Source organism: Pteropus medius, unplaced genomic scaffold (assembly GCF_902729225.1).
Source record: "Pteropus medius unplaced genomic scaffold, Ma_sr-lr_union100, whole genome shotgun sequence".
In the NCBI taxonomy this organism is placed as follows: Eukaryota; Metazoa; Chordata; class Mammalia; order Chiroptera; family Pteropodidae; genus Pteropus; species Pteropus medius.
The window spans coordinates 13,056,748-13,076,972 of record NW_024350926.1 but is presented as its reverse complement, the minus strand read 5'-3'; the positions used below and the strand labels follow the sequence as shown (position 1 = coordinate 13,076,972).

At 47.4% G+C, this 20,225-nt stretch overlaps 1 protein-coding gene across 1 annotated transcript in view; it reads right to left on the bottom strand.

Moving 5' to 3' along the window:
- CPNE3 (copine 3) overlaps positions 1–20,225 on the bottom strand; it is a 35,981-nt gene that overhangs the window by 15,464 nt on the left and 292 nt on the right. Inside the window, exons 2-7 of the mRNA XM_039841977.1 lie at positions 10,397–10,536; positions 9,950–10,129; positions 8,529–8,603; positions 7,272–7,343; positions 4,912–4,995; positions 2,941–3,030 (exon numbers count right to left, since the gene is read on the bottom strand). Of these exons, the coding sequence (XP_039697911.1) occupies positions 2,941–3,030; positions 4,912–4,995; positions 7,272–7,343; positions 8,529–8,603; positions 9,950–10,129; positions 10,397–10,528 (633 nt within the window). The 5' untranslated portion in view covers positions 10,529–10,536. The remainder of the gene's footprint in view (positions 1–2,940; positions 3,031–4,911; positions 4,996–7,271; positions 7,344–8,528; positions 8,604–9,949; positions 10,130–10,396; positions 10,537–20,225) is intronic.

Genomic DNA, 20,225 nt, shown 5'->3' with positions numbered 1-20,225 from the left:
ATTTCAGGATTTATACATGTTCACCTGGCAAAGTAATTTTTTTCTTCTCGGTTCTATGAGAAGTAAATTGAGTGTTTCTCATAATAGGAAGTCTTTCATTCTTTTATTTCCATTTTTATTTGGGAAGACTAAATATAGATTAATAAAAACAAACAAGGTCCAGAATTGAAATTTTGAGTAACTCTTAAGAGTTTTTATTTGTTGGCAAGCACTTTGGTCACCAACCAGTTATGACAATTCAATTCTTGCCTGATATTTGATGCTCAGTTTTTAAACTGAAAACCCGTTATCTGACTCTCTAAAGTGTCAGGGGAAAAAAATATTAATGACCTTAATGATTTTTTTCTAGATGAACTGAAATTAAGATAAAGTCAAAAACAATCCTAATATTTTAATAATTTCATTTTTAATAGGTTTTTATGTTTAAATTATGAAGAATAGAACTTTACATTTTAAATTTGCATTCAGGAAACTATAATTTATACCTGAGACAAGATCAAGCTTTGATAATGCCAAGATTTTATTTACACAAAGCTTATGAAGAGCTAACACTGTTCATAGGTTTAGTCTGCTGAAACTTTAGGGAACGTAAAAATGTTTTTGACTGTAGTTTGATAACTCACTATAATATATAGGAAAAGCTCACTGTCGCCCCATTGCAGACATATTTGGTGCTAAAGAAAAATGTGACGTTCATAATGCTGGCATATGTTGGGGGAAGATGACGTAATGATTTGTCATTTAATTTCTCTTCTCAAGGATTCAAAACCTAGTACTGTTGTCTGTTTTAAACAACAGTGTCAGCGGTGCCTGTGAAACTGCAACGTATGCATGTGCACACCTGTGCACATGCACACACGGGAAGGATGCACACGGCACACAGCACACTCGCCGAGGCAGCCCCACCGCGGGGTGCAGGGGGCGGCAGCATGCAGGAGCACTTACTCTCTGGAGCTTATAGAAGTCATGTGACGTGCTAGAGGGGGAACACTGCACATTCCCACAGCAGCCGAGAAATTATGACGACTCCAACTCTCTTCTCTGCTCTGAGTCTTTACTACACCTCTAAGCGATTTGCAAACACCACGAGAACCACAGATTATGACTTCCTGACAGTGCCAAGAAATATGGAACGAAAACAGAGTGATGATGTGGCAAACCAAGTTGTGTGTCATTAAAACAAACTGAGAAGCTTTGAAGAATGGAAGACATTCATCAGAGAAAGCTCAGAAAATCAGTTTACTTACTATAGTAAAACAGCCCTGTACGCAAGTCACTGTGTGCAGAAAAAAATTTAAAAAACATTGTTTCATCATTAATATATTATTACAAACAATCAAATAGTTTTGATTTAGGCATATTTTCCCCAGCCTTTCTTACTTCTCAGATCTAATGAAGCTTCAGCTTACTAGTTTTAATGTGAAAAGCAAAAGCTCTAGATTCAGTCTAACAATAAAAAGTAAATTTTTAAAATTTTTATACGAGTTTGAGGCAAACTGACAACATATGCTAGAGAACAAGATCCCAAATACTCCCAAAAGTAATTTTTAAAGCTACTTTTCTACTATTTATTTTGCACGCAGATTATTTCGAGCTAAAGGCAACCGAGACTGCAGGCTCACGAGGAACTTTCGTTGCCCGCTGAGCTGTCAGAAGAATTTAAATTAGGAGCCTGGCGCTCGTGAGAGTCATCCCTAGACATGACCTCGACCATCTGTAGGGCAGGGCACACTACTGAAGACTGGACACGGGCTCTTCCCCCCATGGCCCTCTGAAGCCCAGGGGGCGGACGGCCTGCTGGACCTCAGTTTCCCTTCCCGTGTCAACCTCTCTGGTATGCGGGGTTCCCACAGGTACCCGAGTATTCAATTCGGATCATCAGACCAGCCAAGAGAACCTCAAGGGTGAGTAGAGTCTGTTCCTCCTCACGGCACCTAGAGTCTCACTGCTGTTGGAAATATCACACAAATCATACTTAGACTGATTTTTAAAGTTCTCTGCAAGCTAAGACAAATTTTTATGGATTTAAGAAATGATGCAGTTTTGATAATAGCATCTGTACTGTGTTCAACAGTTTATATGACTTTCACTGTCATTGATCCTTACTTTTTTTGTAGCATAGACATTGTTTTCTCTACTATATAAGTGAAGAAGTTAGATAACCTGCTCGAGATCCCTTAGCTGCTTAAAGGACGGAAGCCTGGAATGTGGTCTGACTCGATACCCTGCGCTCGCGCATGCTGTGGGCTGCATGCCGTGGGCTTTCACGCTTCCGCCGTATTCGTCACAAAAAAAGGGAAAGTAAACAAGACCCATCTCAGTTTGCTGACATCTGAACAGAAGAAAAAGCTTCTATCGGGAATCTTATGTAAAGATGTGACTCGAGTACAAAAGTGCCTTAAAAATAACATTTTTAAATAAATGGTTATAAATAAAATCATGTTTTAGACAATTCTTCGATATCTGCAGCTGCTCCCTATTGGCACTCTGCTTTCCTGACGCTCTGAAGCTACAGCCAGCTACAGCCTCTCTCGCTCTGCAGACAGGCGAAGGGAATGGCAGGGCTGGGGGCAGGCGGGGCTAGGGTCTTAGCCAAAGCAACATCCGTTTTCATCTGCAAGGGACACGCCAGAGGCAGTTAAAGGTTCCTATTCATAGAAAAGAGGGATCTCAGTAAAAGGAAGAAAGGTTTAAATTTGACATTTTATTTTTAAAAATGAAGAGTAAAATAAAAATCACAACATTTGATTCAGCATCAACAGATCAAACGCGTCAGCTCTGCAAACTATTTACCTGCCAGACACTCCTATTTCAGTATTCCTAAATACGAACAGAACTGAATCCTCCGGGTCTCTGTTGTATCACTTACTTTCTTTAAAAACTAACTAATCAATTATTTTGTAAGAGGCGAGTATGTACGTGTATGTAATTTCAAATTACCTTGATAATCTTATCCATATCTCCATAGCACAGGGAGTTAAGGGAGATTTTAAAAGGCCTCCAAACGGGATTCAAGTTGTTTTTAATAACCTGTGAAAACGAAGGTTCGGAGACAGGTTAGAAAAACATTCAGTTCATTAACATTTGCTCTTTTTTCCCCCTAGATTCTTGCTGCACGCTCGCCAATCGTCCTTCGCCTCTTCAAGCAGTCAACTTTTTCCCTGAAAAACTAGCGAGGATACTGTATACGACTGTTACATGAAAACTGTGATAGGTTGTGTAGTTCTGACACATTCGGAGGAAAGAGAAAGCTATCTGGGAAGCACACCCACCCATGACAAGGTGCCCGAGAAACAGCAGGCTGCTGGCTTGGCTGGAGACCAGGGTTTCCCCTGCAGGACACAGGAGCTTCAGACATGGAGTGAGAAAGGCTGAGAAAGAGGCCTGCTGGGCTGCATTCACACGTAAGGTAGTCTACACTCGTACTCTAAACAAGCTGTAATGTATACACACACATCATCAACAGACGAACAAATCTACGCGTTTCCCAGCTGTGCCCACGGAACAGGCTAAATGCAGCACCAACCCAGGAGCAGCGAGTACATGAGCACTCAGGGCTGGGGTCTAAATACTTCCTCCTCCTGAAAGGGACAGCGCTGGTCAGGAGGAGGCTCGTTCCAGGCCCGGGACGGGGTGAGAGCCGGTCAACTGCGGCTACGCGTTAACATAAAGCACGAGAGCGCTGAAGGACGAGGGGCGTGCCGAAGAGCCGGGAGCCGTCTGAAGGCCCTGCCCTGGCCACACCTGGGTTAACTCGAGCAGCAAAAATGACAGTGATGAATTATAACATGATGAACTCACCGTGACTCACGGGTTGTTATGACACAGTGAGTTCATCATGTTATGAGTCTACAATGATACTGAAAACGAAGAGAAAGTGAGAGAAGACAGATGAAGTATCTGCGAATACATGAAAAGGAATGGAAGGTTTAGGACAAAATCAGCATTTTGTAACCCAATACAATAATCGATTCAGGTACGCGTCATCAACAGACGCTAAAACCTTTGGGTGAAATGCTGGGGAACAGGTCATCGACACAGTCTCAGAGTGTCACACCACACACCACTCACTAATCACAAAGGGGAAAACAGGACTCGGTCACCATCGTAACCACGGAGCCAAGGCTGGCGTCATCAGCACTGGGCAGCGTGACACGTGGGTCCCCTGCTGATGCAGAGCAAGGTACACACATAACGTTCTTGAGAGCAGTATCTGATCTGGATCTAGCTGGGAGGAAACAAGACTCCAGAAAGCTGGACACACGGGTCTGGACGATTAAGAGACTCAACGGCAGGAAAGTGTAAGGGAGGCAGGGGAAGAGTCTTGCGTTGAGAACATTAACAGTCAAATGCGAAATGTGAACCTTGACTGATCCTGGACAGAACAAAACAATACGCACGTCGGGCACGCATGGGACGGCGGGGCCATCTGAAGGTGGACGGTGTACTGGCTGATGCTGCTCAGTCGGTGACAGTTGCTCCAGTGTGGCCGTGCGGGAGCGCGCGCGCCCTCCTTGAGAAATACCCGTGAGCTCCTTACAGGTGAAGAGCCATGGTCTGTGGCCTACTTTAGGGGCCTTTGCAGAAGGGAGGGAGGTACACACGTGCCTGTGCGCGCGCGTGTGTGCATGCGTGTGAGTGAGTGAGACGTGTGCAGGCAAAGGTACAAATGTGTAGGGTACACATTTTAGTGTTCTTTACAGGGTTTTAAATTTCTCAAAAAAACTTTACTAATAATTAAGCATGGCAGCACGTCCTCATCAAAAGAAAAAAGGAGCACGCCGACCTTGTCTTCCTAGCTCTATACGTATGAACTCAGATTGATGTTTTTATAAAAACAATTTCTAAAAATTCAGATTACTATAATTCCAAAGGAAACCGCGATTCGACTTGTCAGCTTCAGATATTCACCTCTGTCCGGTGAACCATGAGCCAGTTGCCATCAGATGTCTGCTTGTGGAATTCCAGGTACGGATCTGACTTCCCAAAGAGATCCTACAGTTAAAAAAGAAAAAGCAATTATTCACCTCTGAAACCAAGTAAAACCACTTGTTTTAGAGATCTGGCTTTGGAACCATGTAAATCTTTTACATGATTATAAAACAAAATTAAATCAAATTTTTTTCAAAAAAAAAAACCAATTTCTAAATAGCAAAAGGAAAATTCAACTATATATCAATGCGACAGCATAGCCATTCAGAGAAGAATTATTTCTTTAAAACATAAGAATCTGACTATGTTACCCATCCGGGATATAACCCTGAGGACAAAAAGAACTTCAGAGAAAACTGAACTGTTCTCGGTGAAAATATTCTAATCATCACGTGGATACTTTTATTCTGAAACCATCAGATGTCATAGAAGACAAAAGAGAAGCAATTATGTCCTGTTTGATCTCGGAAACTAAGCAGGGTTAGGTCTGGTTAGTACTTGGATGGGAGACCACCTAGGAAGACCAGGTGCTGTAGGCATTTAAAAAAAAAAAAAAAAAAGAGAAGTAATTACATTAATCTTTAGAGACCAAGGTTTTCAGCATAATAGAAAAGAGGTGTAAATACAGAACTCAGGAAGTAAATCCAGGTGATTCTGTTATCTGCACTGGAAATAGTTGTGTAAATTTATAATTTAGTTTTGCTTTAAAAAAAAAAAAGGCTTCCCGTATCCAGGTGCTGACAAGCCCCAGAGACAGCAGACAGCACAGCCAGCACACCAGCAGCCGGGCAACGGCGGCAGCCTCGGCGCCAGCTCCCGCCATGTGTCGGGAGGCTCCACTGCATCTGCCAGTCAGGGCCGGAAATGAGCCTGGAACAGCTGTCATGCCACAGAGCCAGGACACTACCCAGAGATCCCTGAGTTGTGCCAGATGGTCTCAGGGACAAACTTAAAGAGGTTCCCACAGGGATTCTCTGAGAGTCAATAATAGTTAATCTTATTGATTAACTCACTGGTCACATTCAGAGAATAGTAGGGAACTAATTTGTTATTCTGAAAAATAATAAGTATAGGGAAAAAATCAAATATTTGAACTTGCTTTTTCTGTACAAACTATCAGAATAAATACTAAATGTGGAGAATACTTATTCTCACTAATAAATGCAGAAGCAATGGATGCCTGAGAATATCACTCTTTTACAGACCCTTAGTAAAATGATATATCTAGGTAGTCATCATCAGTGGTGACTAACATGCCAAAAAGACACGACCCAACAATGTGAGCCTCCTGATGGAATCATGGGCCACCACCTCTGAAATTGTCTTACCAACAATTCAAAATACCATCGGATCGTACCTCTAGATTTAATTACCTGCTCGCAGAAATGAGGACGTAAAGGTGGAGAGAGAGCAAGTTAAATAACATCACAGAGATTTACTCGGCCACGCAGACTATGGAAACTTCTACAAGAGAAAGTCGTCAGTTTCTTTACTGAGTAAAGTCCACGAAGGATGGATGGATGGATGGATGGGAGGGAGGGAGGGAGGAGAGTGGATAGAAGTAAAAGGAAGGAGAGAATTTATAGATTAAAGAAGCTTTAAGAGACATACTACCCAATTAGATTTGTTAGAGTGTTTAGAGAGACACCAGTTACAGATGACATGGTGTGACATCCGGGGGGAGGGCAGGAGATAGGGGGAGACGAAACAGAATCAGCCGTGAGTGGTAGTGGATGAAGATGGGTGATGGAGACGTGGCATTTCTTTTTTAAATACTATTCTATTTTTGTATGTTTAAATTTTTCGGGGGGGGGGATCCTTAGTTACTAGTCTAAGATGTTTGCAAACTGAATTATAATGTAAATTTAAATGATGAAGAATACCGATTGAATTATGAGTACTAAAATTACTCAGAATTATTCCAACCCATGCTATATACTACATTGTTGTGTTATTATATACTAGTGCTCACCCTTCATGAAAAATACTGAGTTTTGAATGCAAAGAGGAAATTCTGTAATTCACAAAGCATGAAATTTCTGCTTTTTCCCCTAAGATGATCCAAGTACACTCTCTCAGATGTCTTTATGATAACATGAATGCTTGTAATAACTCCTCTTTTAAGCCAGAGAAACGATTACATCTAGAGGAAAAAGGTAAAGGGAAATGGGTTCTGCTTACACACACACACACACACACACACACGCGCGCGCGCGCGTGAGAGCAGAATTTGGAAACAGCTAATACTCTAAGTGATGCTCAGATGACGGAGCTCATGTCATGACATTATTATTTTCTCAAACAGGATATCCTCGTTGAAATCTGCATCACCTACCCACCTTATTATCCAGTTTCCTGGCTTCCATTTCAAACAAGACGACTCTGTTATCCTTTATCTCTTCAGCCGAAATCTACAAGTAGTAAGGTAAGTAGAAGAAAGTGTTTTAGGGATTCAAAATAAATCTAATAGCATGTAAAGTCTATACTAATATAAAAGAATTCTAAAATGTTTCATAACTAAACTGTACAGTTAGATTTATCATTGTATCTTTTATACGTGTGAAATAAACATTTTCCTCCAAATATGCCAACTCTGCATTATGCCACATCCTTTTTAGATGCTGTTGCCCAAACCGGAGCCGCCCCCATTCCAGTGACAAATCTCAGCCCTGGAAAACGTCACAACAGCAGCTAAAGCTCTTCAAACACTGAGACAGGTAAGTCGCACCTATAGAACACTATCAGCTGAAATGTCAGGCTAACGTTTTTCATCCAATTTAACTTTTTAAGTAGAAAGACTTATTCTACTTAAAAACAAATCCCAGGCTGTCATGGCTCCAAGAGCAATAAGGTAACAACCCCTGAGAAGTTCTCTGTGCCGTAGAAGTCAACGCCCCAACAGAGCCAACATTCCTGTTTCAGGAAGTTTAAACTAGAGCGAAGCAGCTGCTCAGAGATACATGTTTGATAATCACAGCAGCCCTCAAACATGGCTCCCGGCAGCCAGCCTTCCCTCCCACACAGAGCTCAGTCAGAGCTGTGGCTCCCGGCAGTGAAAGCCTGCACAGAAGCTCTAGCGGTGAGAAACTTAAAGCGTGTTGTTACATAAACTGAAATCTGACACAGGACACGGCAAATGTTCATTTGCCCAGGGCCCGTAATCAGCAGTGAAAAGCCAGGCGGGAGGAGGTGCAGGGAGCAGGTGCAGAAAGGCCCGCAGAGTGGAGGGGCTCCAGGGCCTGTCGCAGTGCGAGAACTGTGTAGAACAGTCCATCGGGGAAGTTTCTGTCACGTCAAGGGGACCATTTTGCTTTGCAGAGAGTCAAACTGATCCATTCAGATGATTAGGTAGTTTCTCTCTAACTTGGGAATTTACGCTTCCATGAGGTCAAGGAAGTGTCACCACGCTGCACCTGACCCCACGGGCACCCCGGAAACTCAAAGAAGGGGTCCTCCTTGTTGGCCCACGCATCCCCGTCTGTGGGGAGCGCCACTCAGCATTTCACGGTAAACACGGCAGTAGGGGTCTGACGGGTACGGTTTCCACACGTCCTGTTACATGAACCTCTTGAAGCGAAAGGCAAACATCTGGTTACCGTGATGCTGCCTTTCCCCGCGGGTCTGCCATTCTTAAGCACCAGGGGTCGGATCAGCTTCTTACTGGAAACAATCTGTTAAAATTAGAAAATGGTGCAAAGAGCTATTTCACTTCATCATGTGAATTTTTAAACCGAATGGTTTCTAGGAAAGAGAGAGTGTACAGTTCACTTGAGGTCATTAAAACGGACACATTAAGTCCATTCCTCAAAGAAGGAATGACTATAAAATGCATGGACACACTTAAACCCACTGGAGACCACTTGCCAGGACCTGACCCTGGCAGACCACCCCCCACTGTCCCCACAACCAGCCACTGGTGTCTCTGTGTCCTGCTTCAAAGTAGTGGAGAGACAGCCAGATGTTCCCAGCAACACGGCTCTCTGAGCCGAACCCCCCACAGAACACTCAGCAAATGGAATTCAGTCTCTCACCTAACACGGACGTTTCATACATGACCCCCACAAAATACCATTTTCATCAAAGTAAGACAGTAGACCTAGGTACTCTGAATCAGATATAGCTCTCAAATTCATTTTAATTTTAGCTACACTTTTTTCCACAAAAACAAATACTTCTTTAATTTTCTATTTGATACTATTTGTTAGTTTTAAAAAACTGGTCAACTCCATATTGTCCTTGAGATACAGGAAATGCCAAGACCACAAACAATTCAACTCTGAAAAACGAACTCTTCAAAGACAAATTTGAACAATAAATGTCATCTACTAAAAAAAAAAAAAAACCCCTCCCCCACAGCCGTCCCCATTCTGTGCAGACAGCCGCACCCTCTCCTTAGGGGGCAGGCTGAGCAGGACAGGACACGCCCTAGCTGACCACGCTTGTCCTGTTCTGGAAAGACAGATATCTGGGCCAGGACGACACCGCAGGGGGTCTGCAGGTGGAGGCAGGAGAGAGTACTCAGTGAGCACAGGCGCCTGAGACTCCAGGGGCCGGAGGAGGCTCCCTGGGGAGCGGGGTTTAAGCGGGTGCACCTCGCTCAGGAGGAGTGCGCGGAGACCCGCGTGGCGCAGGCATCGGGGTACCAGCCATGCCTGTTAGGTCGTCAGAAGCCGCTGCTACTTTTATGACTTAATCATGAGAACAGAATTGCACTGCAGTCTGTGAACAGCACACAGAGCGGCCAGGCCAGAGCAGTGGCATCACTTACTGAAATGTCCAATGAACACCCCTAACTCAAAAGAATTAGCAGGTTTCGCCAAAACACGTGGCCCCGCCCTTATGAGAAACAGCAGTTGCCCTAGACTGCTCAAGCCAACTGCACTAATGTGTGAACACCGTCTTTAGGGTGACTACATGGTTTTCAGCTTGAAAAATTAAACTCTAAGCACTTATCAAAACACCCAATTCCCTGCTTAAAATTTAGACACAACACAGTACAGCAGCGATTTGTACTCACTTGTCCAAGGGTGCATTCACATTCTCCTAAGAAGTCATCATCGCCCAGCTCTATAGTCTTGTTGTCGATGTCATAAATCCCAAATTTCAATTTCTGAACCACTTCGAAGTAGTAATCAATAATGAAAGTCTTGGAAAATGTGGGATTCAAGCAATTCTTGACCTTTTCTGTGCGCTCAACCTATACCCGCCCCAAAACAAAAAGGTCTCTTCAGATCAAAGGTGGACTTGCATTTTAACGTCGTTACGTACTCCATCTAACTAAATACAGTCATGAGAGTTAAGGAAGTTTCTACGTGTGTATAAAAAATTCCACAATCAAGGACTGACTTGTCCCAAAAACTGCATTCACAGATGAGATGGTTTGAGTATCTTTACCATTTTTAAATTCTCCATGTTGTCAAAAGAGCAATTCAGCTTGCTTTTCGCCTGAAGTATTTAATATTACCTCATACCACTGCTGGCCGCTCGTATTCAAAAATAACACGCATAACGGGTCCGACTTGGACCCTATGTCTTTATCCAGAAGATTGTCGCAGGAAATATTCAGCTCCACCTTCGTCACACACTGGGCAGCCATCTCTTGAGCTGTGAGAAAACCAAGGAGACGAGAAAGCCAATGAAGTGGCGCCCGAAGCACATGCAAAAGAGCAGAGTTGTCGAGAACGCACAGTGAACTTGCTGGAACAAGCCTGTTCTGTGCCTCCGGCAAGCCGGGTGTCACTGGGAGTGCTTCAGTCCAGTGGGTTCTCACCGCGGGGAACCCATTTACCTCGGACACAAAATGCAGTCAGTAAGACAGCAAATAAGACACGTTAATCTCCTTTCCACTTCACTATAAATTTTAGCATTCAGAAAAAGTCCAAGTAGCATTCAGCTTCACAACAAAACACTTTAAACCGCAACCTTAATTTTCATTCATTCATTCAACAAAATACTGAGTGAGATATTTTCTGTTTTCAAAGAATTTGAGCTAAAACCCAAACTTGGGGAATAAAAGACCCCAAAGACGCCATCCTTTCCCCATCCCCGCTCGTTCTGCAGTGGGAGTCTCATCCGGGCCGCTCACCAGAACCACCGGGGAGGCCCCCACATACACACAGTATCCCTCGTTCAGGGTGCAACCCGGACCTCAGCCCCTTGGGTGGTTCCAGAGTGCAGACAAGGCTGACAGAGCCAGCGTCCACAGAAAGCACCCTGCAAACACGCCTCACTCCCCCACCTCCATCAAGACACGGAGAGGACGGGGGACATGGCGGAGGATGTGGCAGCTGCCTTGAGAGGGGCCGCAGTGCGGAGGGTGAGCTGCTCTCCCGGAACCGCAGGAGGGAAGGACCCGCAGGTGTCGCCAGAAGAGGAGCCAGACGACGGCACCTTGCTGGGACGGAGCTAGCGCCGGGGGGCGGGGGGCACGTCTGGAGGCAGCAGGTGCCTCGTCCCCCGGAGGTGTCGGCAGTGCCCCTGCCGGGCGGGCTGTTTCGTGCCCTTGGTCCTGCACTCTGAGATGTGGCTGAGACGGGACCAGCAGGAACACACCTTCATCATTCAGGGTCTCTCTGAATAACGGGCTGCGGCTGAACGAGCCCCCGACAGTGTCAGAAACGCCTCCCCTTACAGGAGCTCGTTACTCAGGGGATGCTCTAAAACCAGTACAGCCCCCAACGTGCGTCAAAATCAATACTAGCATTTAAGATTCCCAAATTAAAGGAAACGGAAAAATGAGACAGGTTTTGTAGTTTTAATAGCTACAAATTCCTTTTAAAAGCAATGCTCTGATGGACGCGTGTACCTTCACCTGGGAAGAGAATTATTCCCCAATATGGAGCAAAATTCACAAATCCCCCACCCGCCTCCTAGCCCCGTTCCGGGAAGGCGTAGTACAACAAACTACCACGGCCTGTCGCTACGGAGGCAGGTGTTTTAGCCACTTGACACGCATCAGAACGATGAAGTGCTACAATACACAGCACTGACGGCACATGCCGAAGACACCACGGTCAAGGGGGAACCAGCGAAGCAGACTGAGGACTGTCCACGGGCGTGACCGCACCGGGAGGCTGATGCTGCTGGGCTCGGCAGGATCCGTCAGAGCAGGTGAGGAGGGCACGGCACAGGGACAGGAGAGGACCAGACGTGAGAAGGCACGGTGAGGACCCTCCACGGTGAGTCACAGAAGTGAGCGTCCATGTGGGGGGCCACGCTGAGCAGGACAAGGGACTCGGTGAGTGGATGACAAGGTGCCACTGCCCAGTATTCCCAGACCGGGGTAACAGGAGGAAACGTTTGTGTTAAAGGTGGCTTGTGTCACGTGTGTTGTATTCCACAGCAGCGTGGAACTTAGATCACTAACATGACACCAGTGGGGTCCCTGTCCAGCAACACACAGAGACAGAACTCGGCACCAGGGTGCACGTCTTCACGCCGCCCGACTCGAAGATGAGCTCTGCGTCCTCTGAAGTTGACAGTGCTGGGGGGTCACGGCCATTCCTTTCCACTTTGATTGGCGAAAAAGGAAAGGGGTTAAAATCATGGGAAGAGGCGCAAAGAAGCTGGCAGGAGAGGAGACACCACAAAACACGGAAGCAGAGCAAGGCCCGGTCGCCCTGAAGCTACCACAGCCACGCCGCCTCTGGCACACGGCCGGGGGGCCTGGTCCCTGACTGCCCCCCACCCGAGCCCCACGAGCACCCCACCTGCCCCCCCGGCCTGGATCAACCTTTACTCCTCTGACCTTACCCCCACTCAGGCTCACCATCCCCAGGCACAGTCCTCGTCCCCTACTGTACGTGGGGAAGCTCCCTCTGGGGCCTCGTCCGATCCGGCCACTACCACCAACTTAAAGCAAGAGCCGTGACGTCTGTCTCCTCGTGTACAGACTGCAAATGACTGTGCCCGGCACAGGGTCGGGTGAGGGCTGTGGGCCGCTGTCTTTAAACAGCGCCCGGCGCATGGTAAGTTAGCGGTCGGACACCCGCCGCCGCCGCTCAGCGGGGCAGGCCTGTCGTCCCAGGCGCAGTGCTGGTGGAGGGCGGCCCGTCTTCGGGGTCCAGGCCTCCCCCACCCAGTTCTCCAGTGCACACCAAGCCCTCGCTGGAGCCCCTCCGGTGCAGGAGCGCGGCCGCGTCTGGTGGGACATGCACCAGGGATGAACCCCACACCTGCTGCCGGCTGCGCGACCCCATCTGGGGATCCCCCCGCCGAGCCAAGGCCGCCCGGGCAGCACCCACAGACGTCCTGCCAGGAAGCCTGCGAGGCCGGCGCGTGCCAGGCGCCCCGCAGAATCCGTGCAGTCGATGCTGGGTGTGTCGGTGGCTTCTTTTGCATGAGGCAGTTTAGGGTCCTGTCAGTTGCACGTCAGCCGTGCCCCATGGACGGACCTAGAGCGAGCGAGGGCTGCTAAGCTCCCGAAGGACAGGGTACGGAATCCTTCCCCAGCACCCAGAAAGCCCTCAGGTTTCCATCTGTGTGCGACGTCAGCCTCACAGCGGAGACGCAGCACGCCGGAAGAGCGTGACCCCTGCCCCTGACGATGCGCAGACAGCTGTCCGCACAGCAGCACGCCGGGCGCAGCGGGCACCTGTGAACTGCTGAGTGACACGACCGCTCTGCTGCCAGGAGACCAACTTCCTGTCAGCTGCACTGCCCCCTGAAGCTGGCTCTGAGCACGGCCTCCCTTTTATCTAGAAGCCCATACGGCCGAATGGCAAATGGAAAAATGACCTGAACACTCGAGTCCCGAACCACGAAGACGCTCTTCTCCTCCGCTTTCTATGTAATTACCCAGCACGTGGCAGACAATTTTAAAAAGAGCGACAGGGTGCCTGTCACAATGGGAGAAAGCCAGTGTCTGTGCCCTTGGAGTCCAGAAGTAGGAGACCCGGCCAGGGGGCGTGAGCAGGCAGAGGCGGGGCACGTGCAACTGAAGAGTGACTCTGCGTGTCGGCCCCAAGGAGCGAGACGGTAGCAAGGAAAGGCAGAGAGAGCCCCTGGGGGGGGGACAGCGGCTTCTCCAGTGCACAGGTCACTTACTGGAGAGTTGCTTGGCTTAACCCTTCGGTCTGCAGATCAGTATGCTTCATTCAAATATCTTTCCCACCGTCTGAGTACATCAGCTTTGCCAGAGTATCTGTCTGAACTTCAATTTTGTCATCTCTAAAATGGAGATTAAAAAACTACCTGACAACAGGTTTGCAGCACGCTCAGCATGTATTAGACACTACTCTTGTGAATTGTACCAAGTATTATTATATTAACTACTCAAATATTGTAATCGACTGTCTTGGCACCGATGACTTAGTAAATAGTAACAAACAAAGCATCCTTCTCATCCTTGGTTATGAAGAGCTTCTTGGAATAATAATAAAAGAATCTCCAAGATTTACACAAAGCTAATTTGCAGAAGTAGTCGGCCTTGAGGATAGATAAGTGCTAAATTTTCCTAAATCCTCTCAGAAGAGGTGGTTTATCTGAGTTCCTGCATAGTTGGTGCTTAGGGGATGGGCCCAGGGCCAGTGACAGTGACTCACTGTTTGTCCTAAAACAATTGGGAAGGAAGTCAGTGCCCACCCCGATGCCTTTGTAAACTTCTATCTTTAGCTATAAGAAGAGGAGGTCTCAGAGGTCCCTTCCTGCTAGCGCGGGATTCCCTAAGGGTCTCCCGCAGCACATGCTGCTCGCGTCCGGGCAGCCAGCGGGCAAGCCCGGGGTGTGAGGGGCCCCAGCCGCACCTGCGGTGCTCGCCCTGGGCAGTGCTCCTCGGGACGGTAAAGGGCCCCTCCGGAAACACTGCGGGGAGCGACATGGCAGCAGATCCAAGAGCTGCTGCCATCCTGCTCTGACTAACCGCTGTTTGCTCATGGTGGGGACGGGCCACAGGGAGCCCGGAGCTCCTCACGAGGCGTCGCGGAGACCCCCCCACTCTGCAGCCTTAGCTGCCTGTCCTCTCCGTGCCCTGCAAGGGGCCGGGCGGCCAAACCAAAGCAGAGTCGGGACCTGACCTGTGGAGGGCAGGAGCGGGGCGGCCACGTGAGCGGTGTGGTGCGGACGGCGCCTCGGAGCCGGGGGGCCCGGGGGGCTAAGCTGTCTGGGGGGCCTGAACTACTCTCCCTCACAGAGATGCGTGTCCGTGTGGCCACTTGCCACTGGATTTTTGTCCCCTTCAAAGGGTGGAGGTGGGGAAAGGAAAGACAGTTAATGATGCCACGCATCTGGATAAATTTCAGTTTTGCTTTTTACAATTTTCAAAGTGCTTCCAAGTAACACATTATCCTCTGAACCTAGCGAACCAGGCAAGCTGAGGGTCGCGAGCACAGGCCAGGGTACGCACGGCAGGCACAGCCACGACCGCTGCCCCAGGACGTGCTGAGATTTTCAGCACATTGTTAATTTTACAGAGAACATCAGTGTCTATTAGAAAAAAAAAATTTCTCCAAAATGGTAAAATTACTTACCTCTGATAAACAAGCTAATAGGTGGCAAGGCCAAGGTAAGAACCCAGATTTTTCCCTTCACACCAGAATGCCCTGAGGGTACCATATCCTCTAGTTAATCATTACTTAGTATAACAAATATTCCCTAATTTATTTTCTTACAGCTTTTTAGTTAGTATATCAAATGTAATATTCAGCCTGGTACAAATTAATGAATTACAAAATGTTAAAAATTACAAGATTAATATTTAGGCCACAGCTATTAATATTTTTCTTAGATAAACGTAACCAGGATAAGTCACTTGCTGAAGGAGCGGAGGGACTGGATGGTGGCTCTGCGCCCACGGCAGGTCCTCTTCGAGACAGCGCGGGGACTGTAAATTACCTAAGGCCAAGAGAGCCATTTCCCACGCCAGGGGCCCGCCACTTCCTAGGGCACTGCGGGCTCCTTCGGCACCCGCGGTCTGCAGGAGCTCCGCTCTTGGTACCAGCTGAGACAGAGAACTGTTCGCTGAGGGGTTTGCACCCAGCCCGTCCTGTATTCAGTAAGGAAGCGAGGCCCACTATTTTTTTTAACCCCTGCCATGGGATACTAGCAATGGGGATAGAGGATTAGGTCGAGCATTAAAGCACATAACTAGAAAAGGATGTGTTTTCTTTCAGTGTGAAAAGGGGACCAACAGGGAGGGTCATTAGATCAGAGCCCCAAAATGGCCTGCAGTTCTGCATCAGGCGCACAGCGTGTGGTCACGTGTCCTAACATGCCTCTCAGTTCTTCAACTATTAAATTTGAGTCTAGTCAGTCACTTTAGGTAATTTCTAAGGCTTCTTCCCAGTAATGTTCAATGACCCTCTTTAATTATAGTGAAAATGGAACATATTTAGAAAGTGGTACTAATGGAGAAAAAAAAAAAAAGTACCAGAAAATTTATAAGAACCAAAAAGAGAAATGGAAGACAAAGGTAAAGTTTCTCAAATTCAGCCTCCATCTTCTGCTATTAAAAAAGCTGTATCTGAAAAAATATATATGGATAACTTTCCTACTAGTTAGGTACCTTTGCTTCAGATTGTTATTAAAATCTCTATATCCTGATAACTTGAAAAACAATGCTCATCAACAAACAAGACACAGGGCCACCCCACTGGGTACAGGCAGCACGACAAGGAATGGGGTCCCCCCCCACCCCAGAGCCTCCACATCAAACCCTCAGCTCATATCACGGCAGTACAAGGAATCAGCTTTTGGCTACCATTTTTTAAAAAGAAGTTTCCAGATTCTTAAAGTATTCTGAATAAAATCTAAATAGCAATACTACTGCAACCTGAACATTCAGAATTGGGGAAAGCAGGAGTTAATAGAAGAGTGTTGAGACTTGATCACTCTTAATTTTAAAAATAAGTATGTACCAAGTAAGCGATTAACTAAGGCCACTTCCTGATTTCTCTAGAAAATCCCTAAGATCCATTGATTTGCTGTGATCCATAGCAGGTGACAGAGTTGACTTAACATGCGCTTCAGATTACACTACTGTTCTAATCCCTTGACTACAGTACACACATTTTAGAAATGTCACTGATTATATTTTCTGTTTAATATTTTAATAATTTAAAAAACAACTTAATAAACCATTGAGAGGTTAATAAAAATCAGATGCAGCGACAACGGCTCAGAGTCGCCTCACTCCGTCACCATGCGTCTTGGCACAGAGAGCCACAAAGCACCATCTACTAAGTGAATCACCCAAAACTGCCATGATAAAAATCAGAGCTTCGTCCCCTCGCTCGCCGAAAATTCCAGCTGCTCAGCTGCAAAGTTTTCAGATCACGAGGCCTCGGTAAAGCTGCTGGCCAGCCAAGCCCCAGCAGGCCGGGCGTCGTACTAAGGCACAGCCACCTCGGAGGCTGAAGTCCCGTGGGGCCCTCACTACCCTGCCAGCACTTTCAGAACCGACCAGCTGTTGGACCAGAAGTCAGAACTTCTCACCGGGGCCTGCTTCCCAGCTGCGCCAACTCTAAAACCGGGCTCCCTCCTTCTCGTCTCGGTGGGCACAGGCATTTAATTGGGCAAGATGGGCATTTCGCATCTGTCACCCAGTGCTCCTCTCTAGTCACAATGAAGCGACGTGAAAATCCTTTCAGTGTAGAGCTGCAGCAACCACGACGCTTTGTTCTCAAGGCCTAGGTGGACTGTGGAGATGTTTAGACATTTCCTGATTTCAAGAATGTTCGCGTTATGGTCGCTTAGCACATCCATTCCGGCTGTTTCTAACTTTCAGGCAAACCTCTAACGCTTCCCAGTCTGGAAGAGTTGACAGTACTAGTCACTCACTCAACTCTCACTCAGCACATGCTCACTGGCCGCCTGTGTGTCAGGCACCTTCTAAGGTTCTGGGAGACAAGAACGAACGAAACACAACACCCCTGCCTTCCTGAGGTTGCACTGTAGGGAGACGGACAGGTCAAAAATCAGTAAAGATGGCAGATGCTAGGTAGTTGGCAGCGCGAAAGAGAAAGAGAAAGCAGGGAAGATTGAAGGTGGAGTGGGCACCTTCAGATATTTTACAAACGTGTTTTAACAACACCGTCAGGAAATACTTGTTTTGATTCTCACTTCTTTTTTAAAAATCCTGATCTCTAAACAGATGAAAATGTGGACAGACAAGTTCCTCTTTACAGCTGCAGAGATCAATTTTAACATGTACGATCGCCTTGGAGTCCACAGGCACGGTGAACTAGACACTCAGAAAATTAAAGAAGCCTGATGACAACGCATGTTACAGCCACCCGTTGCTTTGGTAATTTCACAGGAACCAGATGCAATGCATCCGCTTGGTAAGACAGCATTTCAAAATGATTTGCTCAAGCGAATATGTAGTATTTTCTTCTATTTTTTCACGGGGAAACTATTAATTTGCTACTCACCTAATTTATATTGGTAAATTTAACCATTACACTAATTTTAATGTGCTTTTAAAAATTATGATTGCTTACTGGTAAGCTGTCATATATTAAAAGAATAAAAGTCTCTCATCCTCTCAAAGACCCCCCCAAATTCTCAAATACATTTAAGGCAGCACAATTGGAGTGAATGCACTTATCATAATGTTATCAAAATGTATACATCATGTCTGCTTTCGATTATCATATCAGAAACTCAAAATAGTTAAATAAAATCTCTGATACTTTACTTTTAGGTGCTAATTTAAACGTCTTTCTCGGGCGATCTTTCAACAAATCTTCCAGCAAACATCCTACGGATTCATTTGGACTTTGACCTGATTAGCAGTCTTTCCAAGATAGGTAAGAACGGGCAGGGCAGACGGGGGCGGGAAGGGAGCCAGCCTAAAGGGTGAACGGCATAGCGGGCACGGTGGAGGAGCGACCGGGTTTGGGTCCTGGATGTGCCGAGGCCCCCCGGCGACCACGGCACTGGCCCTCACGCAGAGTTGCCCCTGAAGTGCGTGTTCCTGACGAGCAGTGGTGGTCATTACAGATCTTTGAAGGTCAAAATGTGACTTAATCATATTTTACATCCAACGCGAACTTTCTCAGTTTTGCTGACAGGCATACTTTCTAACATAATAAATCACCGACTAAAGAAAGTTTTGAAAATGCGAGAAGAAAGAAAACTCTAACACTAGTAGACAAAGCGCGACCTCATCTTCAGCTGCAGCGCCAAGAACTGACAGCAGCTGGGGACCCAGCAGGTGCTGAGAAGGAGATGGTCAGGGCAGTAGGCAGCATCCTGAAGCTCATATCAAAATCAAATGTTTCAAAATGTGTGATCCTTAGCTTGCCTTGTAGTCACATGGAAATGGAGTTCACTGTCCATAAAGTGTTCACAGTTGGAGGTGAAGTTAGGAGAGGTGTCCAGTCAGTAAGCAGCCCTTAAAAGGCAAAGTCCCCTTTGCTCCCCCTTTGCTCCCTGTGCTGACACCGCCTGTCCCTCTCCACTAGAGCCCGGAGCAGAAACCCCGAAAGACAGCGGCACAGCAGGCCGCGGGGTGCTGAAGCCAGGCCTTCTCTCCTGGAGCCTCAGCAGGTCCAGCCCCACAGACTGGCCTCAGGGGTTTTCTGCCCAGAGTAAAATGTATTTTTCCAGTTCCCTTTTAAAAAATTCTCACGAAGGCGACAAAATGGCCCTCGGTACCACAGATTAAGGTATCTCTGCCGCTGTAACTCGTCTTTCTCTTGTGACCCCTCCTGTGTCCCTGTACCTATGCTCTGGGCCCCACAGTTTTGTTTGACCCTGGCTGGGGCCTCAGAGCGGGACTGTGCTGACCCCAACTGATGACAACAGCAGGATATGTGAGGCTATGCGGAGCTTACGCGATGTGCCGGACACTCTGCTAAGTGTACAAATGTGACCTTAGTCTTCGTGACAACCCTATGACACAGGAGGTATTTGACCTCCATTTTACAAATGCAGAAACAGACCCCAAAAGGTCAACCGGCCCAAGGTCATATAACCCACAAACCTCAAAGCACAGCTGAGACCCGGGGTCCCATCTTATCCCAGAGAGTAATGGTCTCACGTTAAGCCCCAAAGCGTGTGCTCCGAAATCTCACGGATCCGAATTCCAACCCTGATGGTAAATCGCTGGCCCTCAGTCTCCTCGCGTGTGAAGCAGAATGACCACCGCGCGTGAGCTGGGGCCGTGGGCACTCGGCGCAGCGCTGCAGCCGGCGGTGCCGTGGACGCTGCGATGGGCAGCGTAGGTCCAGTGCCTTCGTCCGTCGCGGAGGTGGCCGCACAGACAAGATCGCAGACGCCTTGGGCCGCGGCCCTGTTCGCCCAGCGCGCGCTCCCCAGGCGCCCCCGCCCGCAGCCACCTCGGGCGCCCCCCC